This window comes from Cetorhinus maximus, chromosome 28 (assembly GCF_964194155.1).
Source record: "Cetorhinus maximus chromosome 28, sCetMax3.hap1.1, whole genome shotgun sequence".
NCBI lineage: Eukaryota > Metazoa > Chordata > Chondrichthyes > Lamniformes > Cetorhinidae > Cetorhinus > Cetorhinus maximus.
Window position 1 is genome coordinate 5,759,680 of NC_135906.1, and position 24,505 is coordinate 5,784,184.

The following is a 24,505-nucleotide window of genomic DNA, read 5'->3' on the forward strand; positions in this document are numbered from 1 at the left end:
CTCTTAATGTAACGAAAGCCTTTGATGTAATAAAACATGCCAATCGAGGCGTTTGATCACAAGAGTGCTCCAAAGCAAAACTTGACACTGAGTCACGTCAGCTGATGTTATAGTGCAAATGGCCAAAAACTTGATGATCAGCATGGTAGATTTTAAGGAGCGTGTTAAAGGTGGAAAGAGAGGTGGAGAGATGTAGGGGAATTTGAGTCTAGGCCCTCGGCAGCTGAAGACACGGCCGCCAGTGGTGGAGCGATTAAAGTCGGGGATGCTCAAGAGGCCGGAATTAGATGTGCACAGATGTCTTGGAGGGTTTCTGGGGCTGGAGAAGATTACAAATATAAGGCCATGGAGGGCTTTGAAAACAAGGTTGAGAATTTTAAAATCGAGGCATTGCTTGAACCCGTGTAGGTCAGCAAGTGGGACGTGGTATGGGTAAGGACACAGGCAGCAGAATTTTCAATGATCTCAAGCTCAAAGAGAGTAAAATGTGGGAGTCCGGCCAGGAGTGCATTGGAACAGTCAGGCCGAGAGAAAGGTTACCTCTGTTTCTCTCTTCACACGTGCTGCTAAACATGTTGAGTGTTCTCAGTGTTTTGTGTGTTTTTATTCTAGAGGATGAAGGTTTCAGCAGCGCATGAGCTGAGGCTACTCCGCGGAAGCCAATCTGACTCTGCTACTCCGCAGAAGCCAATCTGACTTTGCTACTCCGCAGAAGCCAATCTGACTCTGCTACTCCGCAGAAGCCAATCTGACTCTGACTCTGCTACTCAGCGGAAGCCAATCTGTCTCTGACTCTGCTACTCCGCGGAAGCCAATCTGTCTCTGACTCTGCCACTCCGCGGAAGCCAATCTGACTCTGACTCTGCCACTCCGCGGAAGCCAATCTGACTCTGACTCTGCTACTCCGCGGAAGCCAATCTGTCTCTGACTCTGCCACTCTGTGGAAGCCAATCTGTCTCTTACTCTGCTACTCTGCGGAAGTCAATCTTACTCTGCCACTCTGCCTAAGCCAATCTGACTCTGACTCTGCTACTCTGCGGAAGCCAATCTGACTCTGACTCTGCTACTCCGCGGACGTCAATCTGACTCTGCTACTCCGCGGACGTCAATCTGACTCTGCTACTCCGCGGAAGTCAATCTGACTCTGCTACTCCGCGGAAGTCAATCTGACTCTGCTACTCCGCGGAAGCCAATCTGACTCTGCTACTCCGCAGAAGCCAATCTGACTCTGACTCTGCCACTCTGCGGAAGCCAATCTGACTCTGACACTCTGCTACTCCGCGGACGTCAATCTGACTCTGCTACTCCGCGGACGTCAATCTGACTCTGCTACTCCGCGGAAGCCAATCTGACTCTGACTCTGCCACTCTGCGGAAGCCAATCTGACTCTGACTCTGCCACTCCGCGGAAGCCAATCTGACTCTGACTCTGCCACTCAGCGGAAGCCAATCTGACTCTGACTACCACTCCGCGGAAGTTTGGGCACGTAATGTGCCGTCTCTGAGAAGAACTTCTCGAGGCTTCATCCCAAATATCCTTCCTTGGGAATTCCACAGCCCACAGTAAAACTCCACTGATGTAATTTGTACATTTGTCTTGATTCTGACACATGTTTGCCACAGTCCTGTCCATTGGGTATTGTGAGAAATAAAATAATGTCTTGGAAAAGTGGAAGAAAGCCTGTCATTTTACACTGGGATCTTCTAACCTGGAACCAGAAATTCGCAGTCAGTGGTAAATGCCTTCTAACTGCCTCCAGCATTTGATGGGAATTACTTGTGCACACTTACAGGGAGCAGTGGTTTCAAAATGAAAGGCTAGGTTAGCTGCCTCTGGTGAAGCCTCCAAGAGTTTTGCTAGGGTGGGATTTACTGACTCGAGCAGCACTTTATATCGTTCTGTGATTCTTCTAATGCAACAAAAACCAGTCTGATGAGGCCAAGGCCGCACTCTTTAAGATAAAAATGTTGATGTATCAAACATCTCAGACTGGTCAATAAGAAGCTCGTGGCTCTAAGGGGCTGTTGAGTGTTTTTTTTTAGAGACACCAGCCATAGACTGAATCCTCCTTGACATTTTTGACCAGGAACAAATAATTCAACTTATAGAATGGATTCAACAACGATTGTTTATGGAATGCAGTGTTCCTAGGTTCATAGCTGCAGCACCCCTTTAATTCAATTAAATAACAAAAAGGATTCATACATCAGCTCGCCCTTCCACACAGTAAAGGTTCATTATGCCATGTCATTGCCACAGAAGGCTGTGGAGGTCAGGTCATTGAGTGTATTTAAGACCGAGATAGATAGGTTCTTGATTGGTAAGGGGATCAAAGGTTACGGGGAGAAGGTGGGAGAATGGGGTTGAGAAACTTATCAGCCATGATTGAATGGCGGAGCAGACTCGATGGGCCGAACGGCCTAATTTCTGCTCCTATGTCTTATGATCTTATTATAACTACTCGTTTGTGACCCATTCAGACGATAGGAGGAAGGAAGAGTTGCTGGGTTGTCAGGAGAGGAGTGTGTCTGTGTGGGTGCGCGTGCTTGCACTTGGCTGAGGGAAACTGGTTCCCGGGAAGGGGAGAAGATTTGGGGGTCATGTTGCCCGAGTCTGCTCATTAACCCCCCAGCAGGTGATTTAAGAATGGGAGTGGTGGACACCAAGGAGGAGGTCACCTGCTTTCTGTTTGTTACTGGGGTATCCGAGTGTGGGAGGAGAGTTCCAGGAAGACTGTGAATAACTGCTGGCTCTATAGTGAGTGAATCTTTTTGTAAACCCACCTCAATTGATTAATTCCAGAGAAACAGCTCGCTCCCTGATGAGAATAACATAGTACGGTTGCAGGAGGAGCTAAAAGCACTAAAGCTGCGTGAGGCAGAGGCCGTGACATCTATGAAAGAGCTGCACCAACAGGTGAAGAACTTGGATGAACACTGGCAGGTAAGCAAGGTGTGTCTGTGTACAGTGGGACCGTCCAACCACTGTTGATGCAGTAGCCCGCTTTCTGTGTAATCGTGCGTCACTGATTTGACCTGATTCCGACGGTATTAAGGGCATAACAAAAGCTGCCTTCTCTTTTTGAAGCAGAGTATGTGAAGCTGCACCAGGCCAGCAGAGCACGTAGCCCAAATTTAAGCATTATAAACCCTTCCTGAGCAGCTCTCATGTTGAACTGAATTATTTTCAGCGACACCTGGCACGCACTGGAGGTCGATGGAAGGATTCCCCGAGGAAGAACGCTACAAACGAGCTGCACAACGAGCTGATGACGGTGCGGTTCAGTGAAGCCCAGGCTCAAGCTGAACTGCGAGAGCTGAGGCACAAAGTACTGGAGCTGGAGACACAGGTACTTTTGCGCACAGTTTGGGTGGCACTGCATTCCATTACTGGTTAGAAACTCAGTCAACCAGACCCGAGCTGCCAGTCACCTGCCTGCATTTTGTAGGAGCGGCCAATGCAGTAATAAAACAGTGATCCCTACTGTCGGTGCCGACTAGCAAGGTGCAGGTGGATGACAAAATTGAAGTGAAAAGCTAAAATCCCAGTCTCGTTCTACAGAATTTTTTTTGTTCCTCCATTCACTGAATGTGGGCATCTCTGCCAAGGCCAGTATTTATTCATCACCCCTAATTGCCCTTGAGAAAGGTGGTGCTGAACCACTGTCTTGAAATCAGCTGAGCTAGGCTATTGCAGAGAGCAGTTTTTTTACAAAAAAAACAATCATATTGCTGTGGAGTCTTGAAGTCACATCTAGGCCGGACCGGGCAGTTTCCTGACCACCACTACTGATACTATTTTTAAAATTTCTGATTTATTTAATTAATTAAACTTAAATTTCCCACCTACCCAGTGATAGCCATTGTGGTTTTCTTCCTGTGCTAACTGAGTGGATATGCGGTTAACACACAGATATGTAGGTTCATTTAGTAAGGATGTGAGAGGTTGGTAGCAGTGTTACACAGTTGGAGAACTTGTACATGTGTCTGAGTTTGCAGCTTCCTCAGAACAAACTGAGACAGTTTGAATCACATGATTCATTGCATCACTTCCCCATCTAGCGATGTTCTACAGGAGGCAGAACCGCACCCACTTAACGGTGTGCCACACAACCACCTGAAGAACCACCTTAATATCCAAAGATACCAGTGAAATTTCCCAGTTTCTGGGCTCCGTCGGGATCCCGTGGAATATGTGTGTATTAAACAGGATCCAAGGCGCCAGCCTCACAAAGCAGCTCCAAGGTGAGCTAGGCGAGCCCACGTTCGCTCCCTGCAGGCAGACTAACACAACAGCGGCTCCCCCAAACTGTGGGTCACTGAGTGGGGTCACAAGAAATAAAACCACATAAATCGAAGGCCTCTCACTGCCCCCCAGCCCCCATGCTCCTCCCCCCAGCTCCCGCGCCCCTCAACTCCCATATCCTATCCAGCAGAACCCAACCCGACAGAGGCCCCCAACCCACCGTGGCTCCCGGCCCTTTCCCAACAAAGAATTCTGTCCTCCACGTAGACCGCGCCCCACACAGGACCACAGCCACCCTTTGCCCAACTGGTGGCCCACACGTGAGCACCGACGGGCAGCACCAATAACTCGCCAACTACAGGTGGTGGGGGTGGAAGGAAGCCAACCCAACAGCAGCTAAACCCCACTGACCACATCACAAACAGTTCCAAAATGTGTTATTAATTCTCTCTTCACCCAAGGGAATGAGGATGAAGGTATGGAACTCGGGGAGAGAGACTGCGAGGTTCTTAAGCAAATTGATATGGGAGTGACAAGGTATTGAAGGTGTTGGCAGGTTTAAAAGTGGACAAATCTCCAGGTCTGGATGATTTGTGTTCCAGACTGCTGAAAGAGGTAAGGGAGGAGATCATAGGGGCTCTAACCCAAATTTTTTATTCCTCTCTGGCCACAAGGGAGGTGCCAGAGGACTGGAGAACAGCTAATGTGGTTCTGCTATTTAAGAAGGGTTGTAGAGATAAGCCAGGGAACAACAGACCAGTGAGTCTCACGTCAGTGGTAGGGAAACTATTGGAGAAAATTCTGAAGGAGAGAAGCTATCTCCAGTTGGAGAGGCAAGGTTTGATCAGGGATAGTCAGCATGGCTTTGTCAGAGGGAGGTCATGCCTAACAAATTTGATTGAATTTTTTGAGGAGGTGACCAGGTGTGTAGATGAGGGTAGTGCCGTTGACATCGTTTATATGGATTTCAGCAAAGCCTTTGACAAGGTCCCACATGAGAGACTTATAAAGAAGGCAAATGCACATGGGATACAGGGTAATTTGAAAAGGTGGATTCAAAATTGGCTTAGTTGTAGGAGACAGAGGGTGATGAGAGAAGGATGCTTTAGTGACTGGAAGCCAGTGTCCAGTGGCGTACCACAGGGATCTGTGCTGGGCCCCCTATTATTCGTCATTTATATAAACGACATAGATGACACTGTGGAGGGTAGGATTAGTAAGTTTGCGGATGACACAAAGATTGGCCGGGTGGTTAACAGTGAGGTTGAGTGTCTTGGGCTACAGGAAGATATAGACGGAATGGTCAAATGGGCAGATAAGTGGCAGATGGAATTTAACCCTGAAAAGTGAGAGGTGATACACTTTGGAAGGAGTAATTTGACAAGGAAGTATTCAATGAATGGCATGACATTAGGAATTTCTGAGGAACAGAGGGACCTTGGCGTGTGTGTCCATAGATCTCTGAAGGCGGTGGGGCATGTTAGTGGGGTGGTGAAAAAGGTATATGGGACATTTGCCTTTATCAGTTGAAGCATAGATTACAAAAGTAGGGAGGTCATGTTGGAGTTGTATAGAACCTTGGTGAGGCCACATCTGGAGTACTGTGTGCAGTTCTGGTCGCCACATTATAGGAAGGATGTGATTGCACTGGAGGGGGTGCAGAGGAGATTCACCAGGATGTTGCCTGGGATGAAACATTTAAGTTATGAAGAGAGGTTGGATAGACTTGGGTTGTTTTTGTTGGAGCAGAGAAGACTGAGGGGCGACCTGATCGAGGTGTACAAGATTGAGAGGCATGGACAGGGTGGATATGAAGCAGCTGTTCCCCTTAGTTGAAGGGTCCGTCATGAGGGGACTTAAGTTCAAGGTGAGGGGCCGGAGGTTTATGGGGGATGTGAGGAAAAACTTTTTTACCCAGAGGGTGGTGACAGTCTGGAATGCGCTGCCTGGGAGGGTGGTGGAGGCGGGTTACCTCACATCCTTTAAAAAGTACCTGGATGAACGCTTAGCACGTCATAACATTCAAGGCTATGGGCCAAGTGCTGGTAAATGGGATTAGGTAGGTAGGTCAGGTGTTTCTCACGTGTCGGTGCAGACTCGATGGGCCGAAGGGCCTCTTCTGCATTGAGAGATTCTGTGATTCTAGATGAGTTTTATCAATCTCTCTGTTGATGTCATATTTATGAAATAAAAATTAAATGTTCTCATTTGTCTCCCTCTTTTGATACATACTGTTAAATCCTCTAGTTCGGATTGCCTCAGTCTCTGTGCTCGGAAGGAAAACCCATACATGAGAAAAAAAATACAGGTTACAATTCAGTAACTCTGCTTGAAAACGTGCTCCATAGAGAGGAGATTCAGCGCTGTTGGCTTAGCTGCTCCCACATTTGACGAGCTATTAGTACTGACCAAGTCACCGAGGACCCTGGATTTTTATCACCGATTTCCATATTTATATGATATATGTTGACCACACAATAATAATTATACTGTAAACTGACTGTCACTATGCTGTTTTATTGCTGTTTAGTTTTTGTTGGCGTCTGGGGTCGGTAAGTGTCAAAATGGGGTCGTATTGGAAAATAATTTGGGAAGCACTTTTTTAAAACATATACTTTCATGGGATGTGGGCATCGCTGACAAGGCCAGCATTTTGTTGTCAATCCCTATTTGCCCTTGAACTGAGTGGCTTGCTGGGCCATTTCAGAGGGGCAGTTAAGAGTCAACCACATGGCTGTGGGTCTGGAGTCACATTTAGACCAGACCAGCTAAGGATGGCTGATTTCCCTCCCTAAAGGACATTAGTAAACCAGACCACAGTGGATAATAGTTGTCATGGTCCTCCAGTGCTTTAAAAGCTTCTGTGGGCTCAACCAGCAGGATGATTGGTCCTTACTGCTCTTTCCATGCCATGAGGCTGCTTTCACTGATTTATTTTTTATTCGTTTGTGAGATGTGGGCATCGCTGGCAAGGCCAGCATTTGTTGTCAATTCCTAACTGCCCTTGTTCCAAACGGCTTTTCAGAACAAAGCCTGCTGCAAAAATAGGCTCTGCTTCAGGGGTTTATGTTCGTTCATAAGTGTGTGTAATTCTACAGCAATAGTCCTCCATGAGTTTGGGCTAAGCCTGTGTGTGACCACATCTATATTTAATCCCGAGTTGAAAGCCTCCTCACAGAACCTGTATGGTTTAATGAGCAGAGGAAGAGCCTCAGCTTGATGCTTTACTGGGATACACAGATCAGACCTGAGTGAGATTTTCAGCTTTAATCCACAGTCCTTGCGTTCCTCAGTCGACATGAGGCAGGAAGTGGGGTGAGCCAGGGATAAGAAATACTATCAAGCAGCCGACAAGTTCAACTTTGTACATTTCACGTTTCTAAACAAGGCCTTACCAGCAGTTAAGATGATACCATCTGCACGCATCACAATCTCAGCAGCAGTTAACTTCACTCAGGCAGCATCTGATGAAATGGTTGTTGAGCCATTTAGCCATGTGCACCTATTTAATATTTACAACTGAATCATTTTGGCCAATTCATTCATTTTAATACAACTTACAACCTGAAGAACACGCTGATCTCCTGTCATACCCTGTGACAACTAACCAGCAACAGGAAGTTAAAAGCACATAGCACTTCTATTTCAGAAAATCTTTGACATTTAAAGATGGTCATAAAACTATATGATGATGTATTACCTCATTGTAAACTTCTGACAAGCAGAAAATATGCATAGGCTGGTTATTGGAGTGGATTTGGAGTGCGCTGCCTATCACGACCATGTTATATACCTCCTGCACATTAGATGCAACAGAAGGTTATTTATATTGGATTTTCATTTAAAAACCTGAACCACAGCTCTCTTGTAAGGATGTGGGTTTGCTAACCATGCCCTGCTAGAAATACCTGAACTTTACCAAAGTTGTGCATTTTGGTATCCTTTCCTGCAGCTGGTGCCAAGGGAATGTCCAGGAATGGTTTGTAATCATTCCACCTTACATGCGCAACTACTTCAAATTTATAAATGTAAGGTGAAAGCTCTCTGCTTCCCATTGCCAGCCCCGTGGGGTGTGGTGCTGTTGCTGCATGGATCAGATATATTGTGGACAGGGAAAAATAAATCACAAACGTTACTCATAACCCTCCTGGTGGAGATGGTTGTGTGTTACTCCAAACTTGAGCAGCGCTGACTTGTAATCTGCTGCTGAATTATTTCTGATTTCTGTCTGTGTCTGTACGTAGAGTCAGAACAGTGCAGAAGGAGGCCATTCACTCCATTGAGTCCATGCTGGCTCTCAGTGCAATCCGATTGGCCTCATTCCCCCGCTCGTATTCCTCTAGCTCCGCAAGTTTATTTCCCTCAAGTGCCCCAATCCAAAATCATTCATCGTCTCCGCTTTCAACCACTCTTGTAGCAGGAAGTTCCAGGTTATTACCACTCGCTGCAAAAAGAGGTTCTTCCTCATGTTCCCCTTGCATCTCTTGCCAAAAGCCCTAAATCTGTGTCCTCTAGACCTTATACCATCACCTAATGGGAGCAGCTTTTCTTTGTCCACCTTATCTAAACCTGTCATAATCTGGCACACCTCTATCAGATCATCGCTCAACCTCCTTTACTCCAAGGAGAGCAACAGCTTCTCTGACCTAACTCATATAGCTAAATTCCCTCATCCCTGGAATTATTCCCCCATCTCAAGAACTTTCACATCCTCTCTAAAGTATGGTAACCAAAACTGGATGCACAGCGCTAGCTGTGGTCTAATCAGAGCTTTATAAATATTCCATAAAACCTTCCAGCTTTTGTACTCAATACCTCTATTTATGAAACCCAAGATCCCATTTTTATACTGGTGGGGGGGAACAGGTAAAGCAGGATAGAAGGTCAGCGATGGGTGGGGGCTAAGGAGAGATTGGCAAAGATGTCATGGACACAAGACAAAGGGAGTGTCCACCTATCACTGACCCTCTATCCAGCTTCACCTGCTCCACCCCCCTTAAACAGTGTAAATTCCATCACGTTTACACTTCTCTCTGGCTGTGAAGAAGTCATACGGACTCAAAACGTTAACACTAGTTCTTTCTCCTAGTCAAACCTGCCGAGTTTTTCCAGCATTTTGCTTTTACTCCAGATTTCCAGCATCCTGCAGTATCTTGCTTTTATATTTTTGCCCTCACCATATGACCTGCCACCTTCAAAGATCTATACACATGAACCCCCATTTCTGTTTTAATGAACACACTTTGCTTCTCTACTCAGAACCAGGTGAATAGCAACCTTCTGAACCGAACGGAACAGGCTTGTACGGGTCTGCAGGACAAACTACAGTACATCACAGCACAAAACAAAGGACTGCAGACTCAGCTTAGCGAGACCAGGCGCAAACAGGCCGAGGTGGATTGTAAGGTGAGCATCTGCTAAACCAGAATTTTTTTTTTTATACATTGCCATCAAACCTGGACCATTTAATACAATGAATTTTACTCCAAATGAAGCAGAGCTCAATGTGATAGAAGTGTTACCCGTTCAAGGGGTCAAATATGACACCAAAGACGCAAACGTTCTTGGTTCAGTCTCAGATCCTTGCCAAGGCGAGGGATAGAATTACTGCCTCGGGAGCAGAGTTTGGAGTGGGTGTTGAAGGTATTAGCTTCAGTCTTCCCAATATTTGTTTTGCGAGAATTTCTGCTCATCTAGTCGTCCAGATGTCAGGCAAGCAGTTGGGAGACCGTGGAGGAGTCGAGGGAGATGTTGCTGAGGTACAGTTGGGCATCATCAACAGACGTGAAAAGTAATACTGCCTTTGGATGATATCACCAAGGGACAGCAAGGAGATGGGAAATGGGAGGGAGCCAAGGAGGCACTGAGATAATGGAGTGGGAAGGGAAGCCATTGAAACTTCTAAGAAAAATTATTTAACGGGATGTGGGCATCACTGGCTGGGCCAACATTTATTGCCCATCCCTAATTACCCTTGAGAAGGTGGTGGTGAGCTGCTGCCTTGAATCGCTGCAGTCCATGTGGTGCAGGTACACCCACATTGTGTTAGGGAGGGAGTTCCAGGATTTTGACTCACTGACAGTGAAGGAACGGCGATATATGCAGTGCGGTGCAGTCGAAGGAACCTTACTGAGTTGCTGAAGTGCACTTTGTAGATGGTACACACTGCTGCCACTGTGCTTCGGAGGTGGAGGAAGTCAACGTTGAAGGTGGGGATGGGGTGCCAATCAAGCGGGCTGCTTTGCCCTGGATGGTGTTGAGCTTCTTGAGTGTTGTTGGAGCTGCACTCATCCAGGCAAGTGGAGAATATTCATCACACTCCTGACTTGTGCCTTGTAGATGGTGGACAGGCTCTGGGGAGTTGGGCAGTGAGTTACTCTCTGCAGAATTCCCAGCTTCTAAGCTGCTCTTGTAGCCACAGTATTTCTATGGCTAGTCCAGTTCAGCTTCTGGTCAATAGTAACCCCCAGGATGTTGATAGCAGGGGATTCAGCGATGGTAGTGCCATTGAATGTCAAGGAGAGATGGTTAGATTCTGTCTTGTTGAAGATGCTCATTGCCTGGCACTCGTGTGGCATGAATGTTATTTACCACTTGTCAGCCCAAGCCTGGACATTGTCCAGGTCTTGTAGAATTTGGACGTGGACTACTTCAGTATCCGAGGAGTGGTGAATGGTGCTGAACATTGTGCAATCATCAATGAACACCCCCACTTCTGACTTATGATGGAAGGAAGGTCTTTGATGAAGCACCTGAAGGTGGTTGGGCCGAGGACACTACCCTGAGGAACTCCTGCAATGATGTCCTGGAGCTGAGATGACTGACCTCCAACAACCACAACCATCTTCCTTTGTGCTAGGTATGACTCCAACCAGTGGAGAGTTTCCCCCTGACTCCCATTGACTCCGGTTTTGCTAGTGCTCCTTGATGCCACAGTCTGTCAAATGCTGCCTTGATGTCCAGGCAGTCACTCTCACCTCACCTCTGGAGTTCAGCCCATTTGTCCATGTTTGGACTAAGGTTGTAATGAGGTCAGGAACCCAAACTGAGCATCAGTGAGCAAGTTATTGTTGCATAAGTGCTGCTTGATAGCACTTTTGAGGACACTTTCATCACTTTGCTGATGATCGAGAATAGATTAATGGGGTGGTAATTGGCTGAGTTGGATTTGTCATGCTTTTTGTGGGCAGGACATACCTGGGCAATTTTCCACATTGCCAGGTAGATGTCAGTGTTATAGCTGTACTGGGACAGCTTAGATGACGGCGCAGTTAGTTCTGGAGCACAAGTCTTCAGTACTATTGCTGGAATATTGTCAGGGCCCATAGCCTTTGCAATATCCAGTGCCTTCAGCCGTTTCTTGATATCAATTGGAGTGAATCAAATTGGCTGAAAGCTGAGATCTGTGTTGCTGATTCTCTGGCTACGATTAGATAGATAAGAAACAAAAACAGAAAATGCGGGAAAAACTCAACAGGTCTAGCAGCGTCTGTGGAGAGAGAAACAGAGTTAATGTTTCGAGTCCATATGACCCTTCATCACAGCCACATTAGATAGATAAGAGTGGAGCCAAGCAAGTGCAGTCCCAGCCAACTGGTTGATGATGCAGAGGCATTGGAAGAGGATGGTATGGTCAACCAGGCAGGTCAAGAAGGGTGAGAAGTTTTGTTGAAGTCACAATCACCCCAGACCCTGGAATAGAGAAATGGCACCCTGCGCAATAACTCATAGCGCTAATGAAAAAAATCTGCAGGGCAAAATCTTTACCTAAAGCAAGTTTACTCTTAGATTTGCTGTGTGCTAACATGAGTCAGAAGTGTTGCTAGCAGGTATGAATCATTGGCGCTGGTGCAGAGCAAGAAATGTGTGAACCTCCTATTTCCCACCTATTCAAGATGGGGTTCCAAATATACTTCAACTTTAGGCCACCCTCTCAGCTAAGGCTGAAACCAGCTATCCAGAGCCTCTCACTGCTCTAATAGAACTTAGTTTTTAATGTAATGTAACATTTATATCGTTTCAGAGTTCAAAGGCAGCTGGTTTCTTTTGATGGTGGATAAATAGATCTGTATTAGAATAAAATATGGAAAGTCACCATTTGAAAATAATTTTGTGCGGTGTAACCTGAACTGTTAAATTGATTAGGTTTCAGTTTCAGTTGCAGCTTGAGTCTAAATTCTGTACCCGCTGTGAAAACTTGTGACAATATGGGAAACGTTTTCTTGGAAATAACAACCCGAAGGTTTCAAAATATCTTTAAATGGAAACGCGCTTGCTTACCTGTCTTGGTACCCTGTATTGTCCATGTATTGCGATTTTTAAATACTTCCCGAAAACCGGCCTGTTGCCAAATCCTCAACTTGTCTTTTTGTGCCTCAGCCTGTCGGGTGGCGATGGAGCTTCTAGGCTATTGATGTGTAGCTGCTAACTAACCCACATCAGGCCTGACCTCAGAAAAAAATGACAAGCAGCACTGAGCGGGTCCTGAGGATCAAAGTGAGCAGAGGCCATTCACACCAACTTTTTCAAAGTCCATAATAGGAAGCAGCCACTTTCTGTAGAAGTAGATGGCTGTCATACTTGGAGAACTGTGCACAGTTCTGGATCCATGTTACAAAAATGGATATTCAGGCCTGGGAAAAGGTGCAAAGTGGTTTACGAGGATGATACTTATAACCTCTCAATTTTGGTATCAGGAAAGACTGAACAAGCCTGAGGGGTTTTTAAAACATTGAAGGGGTTTGATATGGTGGATTTAAAGAATACATTTTAACTGAGACCACAACCAGGAGCCATAAATGTAAGGTAATTCCTTGTTGGATTTATTGGTGATTAAGGAGAAACTTGTTTAACCAGGGACTGAGGATGTGGAACTTGCTTGTAGTAAATGGGCTAGTTGAGGCAAGTGGCCTAAATGCATTTAAGGGGAAGTTTGATAAATACACGAGGGAGAAAGGAATAGAAGGACATGTTGATGGGGTTAGATGAAGTGAGGTGGGCAGAGGCTTGTGCAATGCCAAGACCAGTTGGGTTGCTTGGCCTGTTTCTGTGCTGTAATTTCTGTATAATGAGACTTTTAAACTTTTTCAGGTTAACTTTTGAAGCTTTGTTCATTTTTTAAAAAAAATTTTTGAAAATCTCATGAGGTCTGTTGGGAATGTGCCTGGGTGTCCCCCTGCTGATGGTTGTTCTCCCTTTTTACAGTGGAACCTCGTTAGCTGTTTCAAACATTAGACCTTCATTGTCCAGCAAAGCTCTGTACTCGTTCAAATATAGTGTGTGGAGCTGTTGTGCTGAGAGCTTAGAAGAGTGTTAAGATGCTCCCACTGCACTACTGCACTCAGTAAAAATAGGGCTGGGCCTATAGTTCAGTTCCAGTGCATTACACTGATAGAAACACCCATTATGATTGGTACCCAAGGAGAACTTAAATGCTGATTTATTGAAGATAATGGGAATCTATTTGGACTCTGTTGTGCAGTTAATGATTGCTCAGCATGCCTGCTTATTTGACAGTCCCTCTGCTCCATGATCACTACTTTTAGCTGTGAACACGTGGTGCTAAATTTGTACCCATACAGTAAGCAGAGAACATATTGACACCGTTGGATATTATCCCTGTGCTGCCCTTAGGAAGCTTAACTATTCTTTACTCTGCTCGTTCAACATCCATCAACTGGGTATCAATGTGTAAGGTTCCTTATGGATCACTCGTTGATAGCATAACTGATGTTGACTGAAGGTCTGCCTGGTGAGAAGGGAGCACCAAAATGGGAAGCCCCCCCACAGGCTGGAGAATTGAATGACAGATCAGAAAATCCCTTCCAAAGATTTATAGCTGAGACCTGTTATCTCCAAGTATCGACTGAACTGCTGAGAGTCACAACAAGTTTTCAATCTACAATACAAGAACGAAACGAGCTGAGGAAAATATCTCCCCTCATCATACTTTTGAGGATACAGCTGACTGAATTAAAGCTCCCCGACTATTTACAGCCTGTAGAGGGGAACAGGCAGTGCTGTGCATCAAAAGCTATGTGGTGTCCCTAACAATACTGTATCAGATAATAAACACCGCTTGTACAAACGCAGGCTCCAGGCTTAATCCTCATTAAAGACTTATTTTTGGATTGTGCTGGATTTAAACGCAGAAGTAAATCCTGTGATTATTGAGGTCTAAAGAAGAGTCATACGGACGGGAAACGTTAACTCTGTTTCTCTCTCCACAAATGCTGCCAGACCTGCTGAGTTTTTCCAGCTTTTATATCTGATTATTGTGTTTAGCTGTGGAATTCTGCCAGTGTTTTTAAACTTTGAGCCTCCATCCCTTTTCTTAGCTTATTCTCTGCTCAGATTATTGGCGCTGCCTGCAGTGGCTGTACTGGGTTGCGCAGTAAGTCACCAAAAAGCCAGCGGGGTTTTTGCAACGGTTACGTGCTGGGGCGGTAGGACCTAGCTGAAGGAGGCTGCAAGACTAGGGAGATGCAAGGCAGCAACCTTCATCTTAGGGTTAGACTTGAAGCAAAGAACATTCTAAAACAGAGATGGAGCAACATTGGAGAAATGCAGACGTTTATGACTGGGCATCAGTCCTGACCGTGCTTCAGTTCTGCTCTGCAACTGTTGGAGCCGGTTATTCTGATTGTGCTCACTTGTTATAGAATGGTTTCTCTCTCGTGCTTTTAACCTGTTACGTGTTCACATTTGTTGGAAAGGACGGGTTTACTCGGACTGGATCTTGGAGTGCGCTGCTCATCTCCTCCTTATCCTCCCTTTCCACCACCCCCACCCCCTCCCCGATCTGTAGATCTAAACCAAGATCCCTGAAATCAGCTCAAATAAATGATTAATATAAGATTCAGAACCAAAGATTAGACGAGATTGAAGTTCAGCAGCATCTCTGAACACCAGACTCTGTGTGGGTAAATCAGTATTTACAGAGCCAGGCTCAAACTGGAGCTGTTTAGATTGGTCCCAGATCGTGGATCCAGTTGAGGGGGGACAATGGCGTACTGGTATTATCGCTGGACCAGTAATTCAGAGACCCAGGGTAATGCTCTTGGGACCTGGGTTCGAATCTCACCACGGCAGATGGTGGAATTTAAATTTAAAGAAATATGGAATTAAGAGTCTAGTGATGACCGTGAAACCATTGCCGATTGTTGTAAAAACCCATCTGGTTCACTATGTCACTTTAGGGAAGGAAATCTGCATGTGACTCCAGACCCACAGCAATGTGGTTGACTCTTAAATGCCCCCTGAACAAGAGCAATTCGGGATGGGCAATAAATGCTGACCCAGCCAGTGACGCCCACATCCCATGAATAATAAAAAAAAGATGCTTCTCATTGCATTCTGATATTCACGTGCGTGGTCATTCTGTGAGATATTAGTATATAAATGGCATCATCCAGTGACATACTGATAATGATTTAACACTTGACCAACACTTGAGTGCCGTCACCCCAAGCCCCCCCCCATGCCAGCCTCTTGTCAGACCCCTCATACACTCTGGCTTTGTGTTCGAGAGGTAACTGTCCACCTGACATCACCATGACATTTGCGACACCTCTAGGCCTTCCTACTCGAATTGCACAGCAACACTGCTGCCTCTCTGCTGCAGGCTTCACATCTTTTGTGCTGTTGGTTGTTCTCCCTTTTTACAGTGGAACCCCGTTAGCTGTTTCAAACATTAGACCTTCATTGTCCAGCAAAGCTCTGTACTCGTTCAAATATAGTGTGTGGAGCTGTTGTGCTGAGAGTTTAGAAGAGTGTTAAGATGCTCCCACTGCACTGCTGCACTCAGTAAAAAATAGGGCTGGGCCTCGAGAATGAAGCTGCTTGCAACTTATTTATCAGGCCACTTGGTGAAGAGGGCGATAGGATGTGAAAGAAGTTGTGCATAATTTAGAACAGGCTTTAATAAAGGCTGAAAGTTCAATTTGATGGCCGCAAGTCTCCTTTGGAACAGTTTTTATTTAACGTTCCATCATACAGCGCAATCCTTATAAGAACATTGGATTCCAAAACTGGCCATCTAGAGGGAGGCTTTCCCACAAATCTCTGTCAGTTGAGTCTCCTGTAAAACCCTTTTGAGTTCCTTGTTTAATTTGTGATTTCACTGCGGAGCGGTCACTAATGGAAAAAGGAGCCACGATTATCTTGGCAGCAAAAGGTTCATGCTCAGTTCCATGATTTGTTTTTATTTGAAGAACGTTTCTTTTAAATGAGGAAGTGGAAAGCTGCTGCTGATATGTTATTTAAAATCTGTTTGTGTGGTGATTTTCTTCTGGGGGGATATGAACTTAATAATGCCTGAAGTGAGATTGCAAAGTGCGTTGTCCCTTAGCCCCTCCAGCTCTGAACCCTAACTGTGCAACAACTGAAGTATTGAAGTGCCATGCAGATTAATCAGGGGGTGGGAAAGGGGTAAATTTCTACCATGCCCAAAGGTTGGTTAGTTATCAGTAAAAATGTAGCTGTATCTTGCACTCGAGCTATCAGAATAGCAACACTATTTAACAGCGATCCTTCAGATAAGGAGGTGTTGAGTATGGTGGAAAAACTGACTCTACTTCTAAAAAAGCACCAAACATGATGATACATGAGATTGTGGGCCTCTAGCTTTATTTTGTTTTTAAAATGTACCTTGATGATTCCTTTGACATTTTTCTGTCTATTTTGAGTTAGACTTGTTAGACGAGTGGGATTTTCACATTCGCAGTAACTGGACTAGGCCCAAAAGGATGTGGCGGAGGTTGTGCCGATCAGTAATGCTGCTGATGGGCCAGGACCATTTAGCTATGATTAGATGGTGACACAAAGACATGAGGAAGGCATTTCGTAAAAAACTTTTTTTTTTTAATGGTTGCCACCAGCCCTCGTCCCTTCAATCGGCTGAATTGCGTGTGGACTTGCTCCAGTTTTTCACAGCATTTATTCCCTTTGGGTGATGGGTGGGCCTGTACCTCCCCTGCTGGGTCTGGTCTTAAGTTTCAGACTTGCATGACCGGTTGCTTCTAATGCTAAAGTGATCACTCGGGTTATCGTGAACTTGTTCCAAATATTTGTCCAGGTTAAAAGTCCTCAGTTTAGATTTTTCATTTATTTGTTCATGAGATATTGGTAGTTGCCAGGAAGACCAACATTTATTATCCATTCCAAACTTGCCTTGAGAAAATGGTGGTGTATGTTTTCAGGGCAGCCTTAGTGTTTAGAATATGGAGTTATACATCATAGGAGGACATTCAGCCCATTGAGCCATACTGGCTCTTTGAAAGTGCTGCCCAGTTAGTCCTATACCCCTCCGAGTTTCTCCTCTTAAAGCATTTATTCAATCTCCTTTTCAAACTTACAATTGAATGTGTTTCCACCACTCCTTCAGGCATTGCATTTCAGACCATCATAACTCAGTGTGATAAAAAGTTCACCTCTTGTAGCTGTGAATCTTTTGCCAATTGCCTTGAATCTGTGGAAATAGTACAAGCTTGACCCAGTAAGACTAGCTTCGGCACTCCTCCATTACATTGTCTGAATCAGTAAATCCTCGAAACCATATTAGTCAATTTGTGTCATCAGAATTTGATGTTGTAGGATGGAGTATATTTTACAATAGGGAGTAGACGTTGCTGGAAGCCCCCCTCAGAATTAGAGTTGCGCTGCATCAGTTCCTATCTGATCTGTAGAAGTTTGTGTAATTTATCAAAACTTTTCTGATCAGAATGCTGAGCGTTTTGGTGGTGGTCAGGAGAATGTTTGCAATGAGCTGCCTGTCCAGACTTTTGAGCTGGATTGATGGAGTGGATGGTATCGGACCAGGAGTTAAGTTTCTCTGGTGATTTCCCATGCTTTTCAAACAACAACCAACGACTGCCCCTGCTTTTTTCATGCAAGTTTTAAAATGTTAGTCTGTTTTGTCCAGTGATGGCCCTGTAACCTCACATCTCGGAACTGTCCAGACAGTGATGACCCTGTAACCTCACATCTCGGAACTGACTAGACAGTGATGACCATGTAACCTCACATCTCGGAACTGTCTAGACAGTGATGACCCTGTAACCTCACATCTCGGAACTGTCCAGACAGTGATGACCCTGTAACCTCACATCTCGGAACTGACTAGACAGTGATGACCCTGTAACCTCACATCTCGGAACTGTCTAGACAGTGATGACCCTGTAACCTCACATCTCGGAACTGTCCAGACAGTGATGACCCTGTAACCTCACATCTCGGAACTGTCTAGACAGTGATGACCCTGTAACCTCACATCTCGGAACTGTCCAGACAGTGATGACCCTGTAACCTCACATCTCGGAACTGACTAGACAGTGATGACCCTGTAACCTCACATCTCGGAACTGTCTAGACAGTGATGACCCTGTAACCTCACATCTCGGAACTGTCTAGACAGTGATGACCCTGTAACCTCACATCTCGGAACTGTCTAGACAGTGATGGCCCTGTAACCTCACATCTCGGAACTGTCTAGACAGTGATGACCCTGTAACCTCACATCTCGGAACTGTCTAGACAGTGATGGCCCTGTAACCTCACATCTCGGAACTGTCTAGACAGTGATGACCCTGTAACCTCACATCTCGGAACTGTCCAGACAGTGATGACCCTGTAACCTCACATCTCGGAACTGTCCAGACAGCGATGACCCTGTAACCTTACATCTCGGAACTGTCCGGACAGTGATGGCCCTGTAACCTCACATCTCAGAACTGTCCAGACAGTGATGGCCCTGTAACCTCACAACTCGGAACTGTCTAGATAGTGATGACCCTGTAACCTCACATCTCGGAACTGTCTAGACAGTGATGACCCTGTAACCTCACATCTCGGAACTGTCCAGACAAAGTTGACCCTGTAACCTCACATCTCGGAACTGTCTAGACAGTGATGACCCTGTAACCTCACATCTCGGAACTGTCTGGACAGTGATGACCCTGTAACCTCACATCTCGGAACTGTCTGGACAGTGATGGCCCTGTAACCTCACATCTCGGAACTGTCCAGACAGTGATGGCTCCAGAGCCTCACATCTCAGAATATCCAGTGGTGGCTCCAGAGCCTCACATCTCGGAATATCCAGTGGTGGCTCCAGAGCCTCACATCTCGGAATATCCAGTGGTGGCTCCAGAACCTCACATCTCGGAATATCCAAACAGCGATGGCCCTGCAGCCCTGCATCTTAGAGCACTCCAGACAATAATGACCCCACAGCTATACATTTCAAAGCTACCCAGTACTCTGCAGCATTTCTAATCTGTAGTTCTATCTATGCTACAAATAAACAGATATTCTGGGTCCTATCAAAACGTTTTCCTGATTACTATTGGTTAAGGATGGGCGACTTCCTGTCACTAGACCAAGATTCAGTTAAGTGAGAGAGAATGGCGAGGGAATGTGAACAAATGGAACTTACAGAATGAATATCCTGATTTTTTCATCCTGATCATATCTCGGAATATCCAGTGGTGGCTCCAGAGCTTCACATCTCAGAATATCCAGTGGTGGCTCCAGAGCCACCACTGGATATTCCGAGATGTGAGGCTCTGGAGCCACCACTGGATATTCCGAGATGTGAGGATAGGAAGCAAGGAACAGGACAACCTGTTCTGATCCAGACATCATACCCTCCTCCCTTCCTTCCCCTTCTTTTCCTGCAGAGCCCTTTCTCTCAGGATGTTGTTGGCATCTTACGGGCTTGACCCTTCCACTGCCAGCATCACAAGAGCATCGATTAATTCATTATGGTCACTGGGGGCGGGGGTGGATGTTGCACACGTCAGCAACATATGATTGGAGATGGAACACTTGATTATATGGCCTGCAGAGCTATACTTGGACACAATTGAAAAGACCCCAAAATACACCACTGAAGGTCAAGCAGTAATGAGCAATGGGTGACTTTTAAAGAAGGGCTAGTTTGAGTACTACTCGACACATTCACACAATAGAGGGAAAAGAAGGCTAGAGGTTCACAAATAACAAAAATAGAGAGATTAAGGTGAAACAGAAAAAGGAAGCTTATGATAAATGTCAGGTTCATAATTCAATAGTGAATCGAGCTAAATACAAAAAGTACTGAAAAAGGAATTAAGAGAACAAAGCCTCAAAAGTCTTTTATTAGCGTATGGATAATGAAGGGTTAATCAAAGGAAGGTTAGAGCCAATGAACAACCAAAATGGGGGTCTGATTGTGGAGGCTGATGACTGATTGAGGACTTTACATCTGTCTTCAGGAAAGATGATGCAGCCAGTGTTAGAGTGAAGAAGGTAGTGATAGAGACATTGCATAGGATGAAAATAATTAAACAGGAGGCATTTACAAGGTTGGTAGTGCTCAACATAGGAACCAGGATAAGGAGTAGGCCCTTCAGCTCTTGAGCCTGCTCCACCATTTGATTAGATCATGGCTGATCTGATTGTGACCTCAACTCAGTCTTTGAGGTCCCTTGTTAATCTTTGACTCCCATGTTAATCAAGAATCTATCTAGCTTGAATAGAAAAGCTACCCAGTACCCGAATGGGATACGTTGTAGTTTTCTGAGGGAAGTAAGGGCGTAAGGAAGTAAGGCCAACCTCTTTAGATCTGGGGGGTGATGCCAGAGGACTGAAGCATTGCGAATATCACACCCCGTTCAAAAAAAGCGGAGAGGGGTGAACCCAGTAATGATAGGCCATTCAGCCCAGCGTTGGTGGTGATGAGCTTTTAGAGACAATAATCTGAGAGAACATTAATTAATCTGAGTTAGCGAATGACAGCCAGCTTGAATTTGTTAAACAAAAACAAAAATACCTGGAAAAACTCAGCGGGTCTGACAGCATCTGTGGAGAGGGATACAGTTGAAGTTTCGAGTCTATATGACTCATCAGAACTAAGACATATAGAAATGAGATGAAATATAAGCTAGTAGAAGGGGGTGGGACAAGAGAGCTCGATAGGGGGCCTGTGATAAGTGGAGGCCAAGAAGAGACTGCCAAAGATGTCATAGACAAAAATTTGTTAAAGGTGTTTGACTAACTTGGTCGAGTTTGGCGATGGTGTAATGGAGAGGGCTGACAAGGGCACTGTGGCTGATATTGTGGATATGGACTTTCAAAAGCTGTTTCATTAATTGCATAACAAACTTGTTATCAAAATTGACTGTCAGGGATCAAAGGAGCAGTGGTACCATGGTTCCAAAGTTGGTTAAGAGGTAAAGCAGATCCTCCCTGTCGCTTGCCATTTCAACACACCACCCTGCTCTCATGCCCACATGTCCGTCCTTGGCTTGCTGCATTGTTCCAGTGAAGCCCAACGCAAACTGGAGGAACAGCACCTCATCTTCCGACTAGGCACTTTACAGCCTCCCGGACTGAATATTGAGTTCAACAATTTTAGATCATGAACTCTCTCCTCCATCCCCACCCCCCTTTCCCATCCCTCTTTTCCCAATAATTCATATATAGTTTTCTTTTCCCACCTATTTCCATTATTTTTAAATATATTTCCATCCATTGTTTTACTTCCACCTTTTAGCCTATTTCGATTCCTTCTCCCCACCCCACCCCCACTCGGGCTATCTGTACCTTGCTCGTCCTGCTTTCCACCCTTAATGTCACCATTAGCACATTCCTTAGATAATATCACCACCTTCAACACCTCTTTGTTCTTTTGTCTATGACATCTTTTGGCTATCTCCACCTATCACTGGCTCTCTATCCAGCTCTACCTGTCCCACCCCCCCTTAAACCAGCTTATATTTCACCTCTTTTCTATTTTTCCTTAGTTCTGATGAAGAGTCATTCGGACTCGAAACGTTAACTGTGCTCCTCTCCGCAGATGCTGTCAGACCTGCTGAGTTTTTCCAGGTATTTTTGTTTTGGTTGTCGTGGTGATCAGTGGTTTTCAGACTGGAGGGAAGTATGCAATGATACATGCAAGTGTTAGGACCACTGCTCATGACCTGGGTAGACAGAGCATAATTTTAAAGTTTGTAGACGCAAAACTGAAGATGTATTAAATTGAGGAGGATGATGGCAGGCATATGGCAGATGAGGTCTAATGTCGAGAATTGTGAAGCGATGCACTTTGGTTGGAAGCCTGGAAAGAGACACGATGAACTAAACAGTACAATTTTGAAAGGAGGTGCAGGAACACGGAACCCTGGGGGCTCACGTACACAAACCTTTGAAAGTGGCAGGATGAGATAGGAAAGCTGTTAAAAAGCATTTGTGTTTAGCTTGAACTTTTGACTTCAGAAATAGCGACACACAGTACAGAAACAAGGAACTGATGCTAAACCCTTAAAAATCACTGGTTAGGCCCCAGCTGAAGTATTGTATCCAACCGAGGCACCACCCTCTAGGAAAAAAGGCAAAGCCTTCCAGAAAGTACAGATTTACTGAAGCTACACCAGTGATCTGAGATTTCAGTTACGCGGAGAGATGAGAAAAGCTGGGGTGGTTCAATTTAGAGCCGAGAAGGTTAAGCAGAGACTCAATAATGAAGATAACTAAGATAATGAGGGGTTTGGGTCCAGTAAACAAGGAGAAACTGTTTCCACTGGCAGAAGGGTCGGTAACTGATGAGAAAGATTGAAGGTGAATGACATAAGCACCAGAGTGGCGATGAGAATTTTTATCCCGCAGCAAAAGCAGTACCTGAAATCGTGCTGGAAACAGATTCAATGGATGTTGATTCGATGCTTTGTCCTAGATGGTGTCGAGCTCCTTGATTTTGTTATTGGAGCTGCACTCACCCAGACACGTGGAGAGTATTCCATCTTCATTTGTGCCTTGTAGATGGTGGACAGGCTTTGAGGAATCAGGAGATGAGTTCAATGAAGAGTGCAGGAGGGCATGCCAGGTGCAGCACCAGGTATACCTAAAAATGAGGTGTCAACCTGGTGAAGCTACAACACAGGATGACTTGCATACCAAGCAACGGAAGCAGTGTGTGATCAACAGAGCTATGCGACCCCAAAACCAAGGGATCAGATCTAAGCCCTGCAGACCTGCCACTTCTCAGCACCATGCACATCCAGTCATGACTGGTGCTGGACAATTAAACAACTAACAGGAGGAGGAGACTCCACAATATCCCCATCCTCAGCAACGGGGGAGCTCAGAAACATCAGTGCAGAAGACAAGGCTGAAGCGTTTGCAACCATCTTCAGCCAGATGTGTCGGGTGCATAATCCATCTCGACCTCCTCCAGGAGGTCCCCAGCATCACAGATGCCAGTCTTCAGCCAAATTGATTCACACCACATGATATCAAGAAAGGGCTGAAGGCACTGGATACTGCAAAGGCCGTGGACCCTGACGACATACCAGCAATAGCACCAAAGACTTGTGCCCCAGAACTGACTGCATCCCTAGCCAAGCTGTTCCAGTACAGCTACAACACTGGCATCTACCCAGCTATGTGAAAAATTGCCCAGGTATGTCCTGTCCACAAAAAGCAGGACAAATCCAATTAGCAGCTTACCACCTGTTATGGACTGGAGGGGGGTTAATTTAAACAGCTCTGATTTCTCCACTCATTACCCTTCTGTAAACAGAAAGGTGTTTTTTATTTCCCCCTTTAATTTTATTTTCCCTAAACCTTCAGCTTTGGAATTATCTGATCCCCTGATAATAACTCAACAGCAAACTCGAGATAAGGTAAACTAAGAGGGTAGTTTATTTTGCACGCGTGCGCACACACACGGGGGTTTGCAACGTCAGCCTCCTCTGCAGTCATAGGTACAGGGCAAGATGTTTCTCGTTTCATGTGAGTGCAGAGTCCAGAATCGAAAGCCCAGTGGTGTATTCTTTCAGAGGGGAGCAGGCTGACTACTTCAGGATGATTCGACTTCACAGAAATGAAGACTCCATGATGGGAGAAGGCACATAGAGATGAATTAGTCTTGAAGGCACAGATACAGAAGTTCAAATGTTCCAGTAGTTCAGTGTAGATGAGGGTGGGGGCCATTGACCTGGACAGAGCTCTTTCTGCTGCTACCTGTTAGATGGTGAAATGGTAGACAGACACAGGCTGCTTGCCAGGAATCCTTCTCTTCTGAGGGCAAACTGGGACAAAAGATAAAATTCAAGAGCTGTATAATTAAAAGAGTTCAAATAGCTCAAGTCTTGGCCAAGTGACATGGTGATTCTGGGTCGAGCTGTTCAGCTAACGAGGTGCCTGGTTGAAACCCATTGTGCAGGGGACGTTAGCACTACATTGGAGATTAGGAGTTGCAAATAGCTCTACCTTTGTCCGT

General features: G+C 45.4%; 1 protein-coding gene across 1 annotated transcript in view; it reads left to right on the forward strand.

The window, feature by feature from the left end:
- The window catches only part of LOC144668744 (EVI5-like protein), a 121,691-nt gene that overhangs the window by 39,748 nt on the left and 57,438 nt on the right, over window positions 1-24,505 (forward strand). Inside the window, exons 5-7 of the mRNA XM_078531075.1 lie at window positions 2,803-2,943; window positions 3,191-3,349; window positions 9,505-9,651. Coding sequence (XP_078387201.1) covers window positions 2,803-2,943; window positions 3,191-3,349; window positions 9,505-9,651 — 447 coding nt within the window. The remainder of the gene's footprint in view (window positions 1-2,802; window positions 2,944-3,190; window positions 3,350-9,504; window positions 9,652-24,505) is intronic.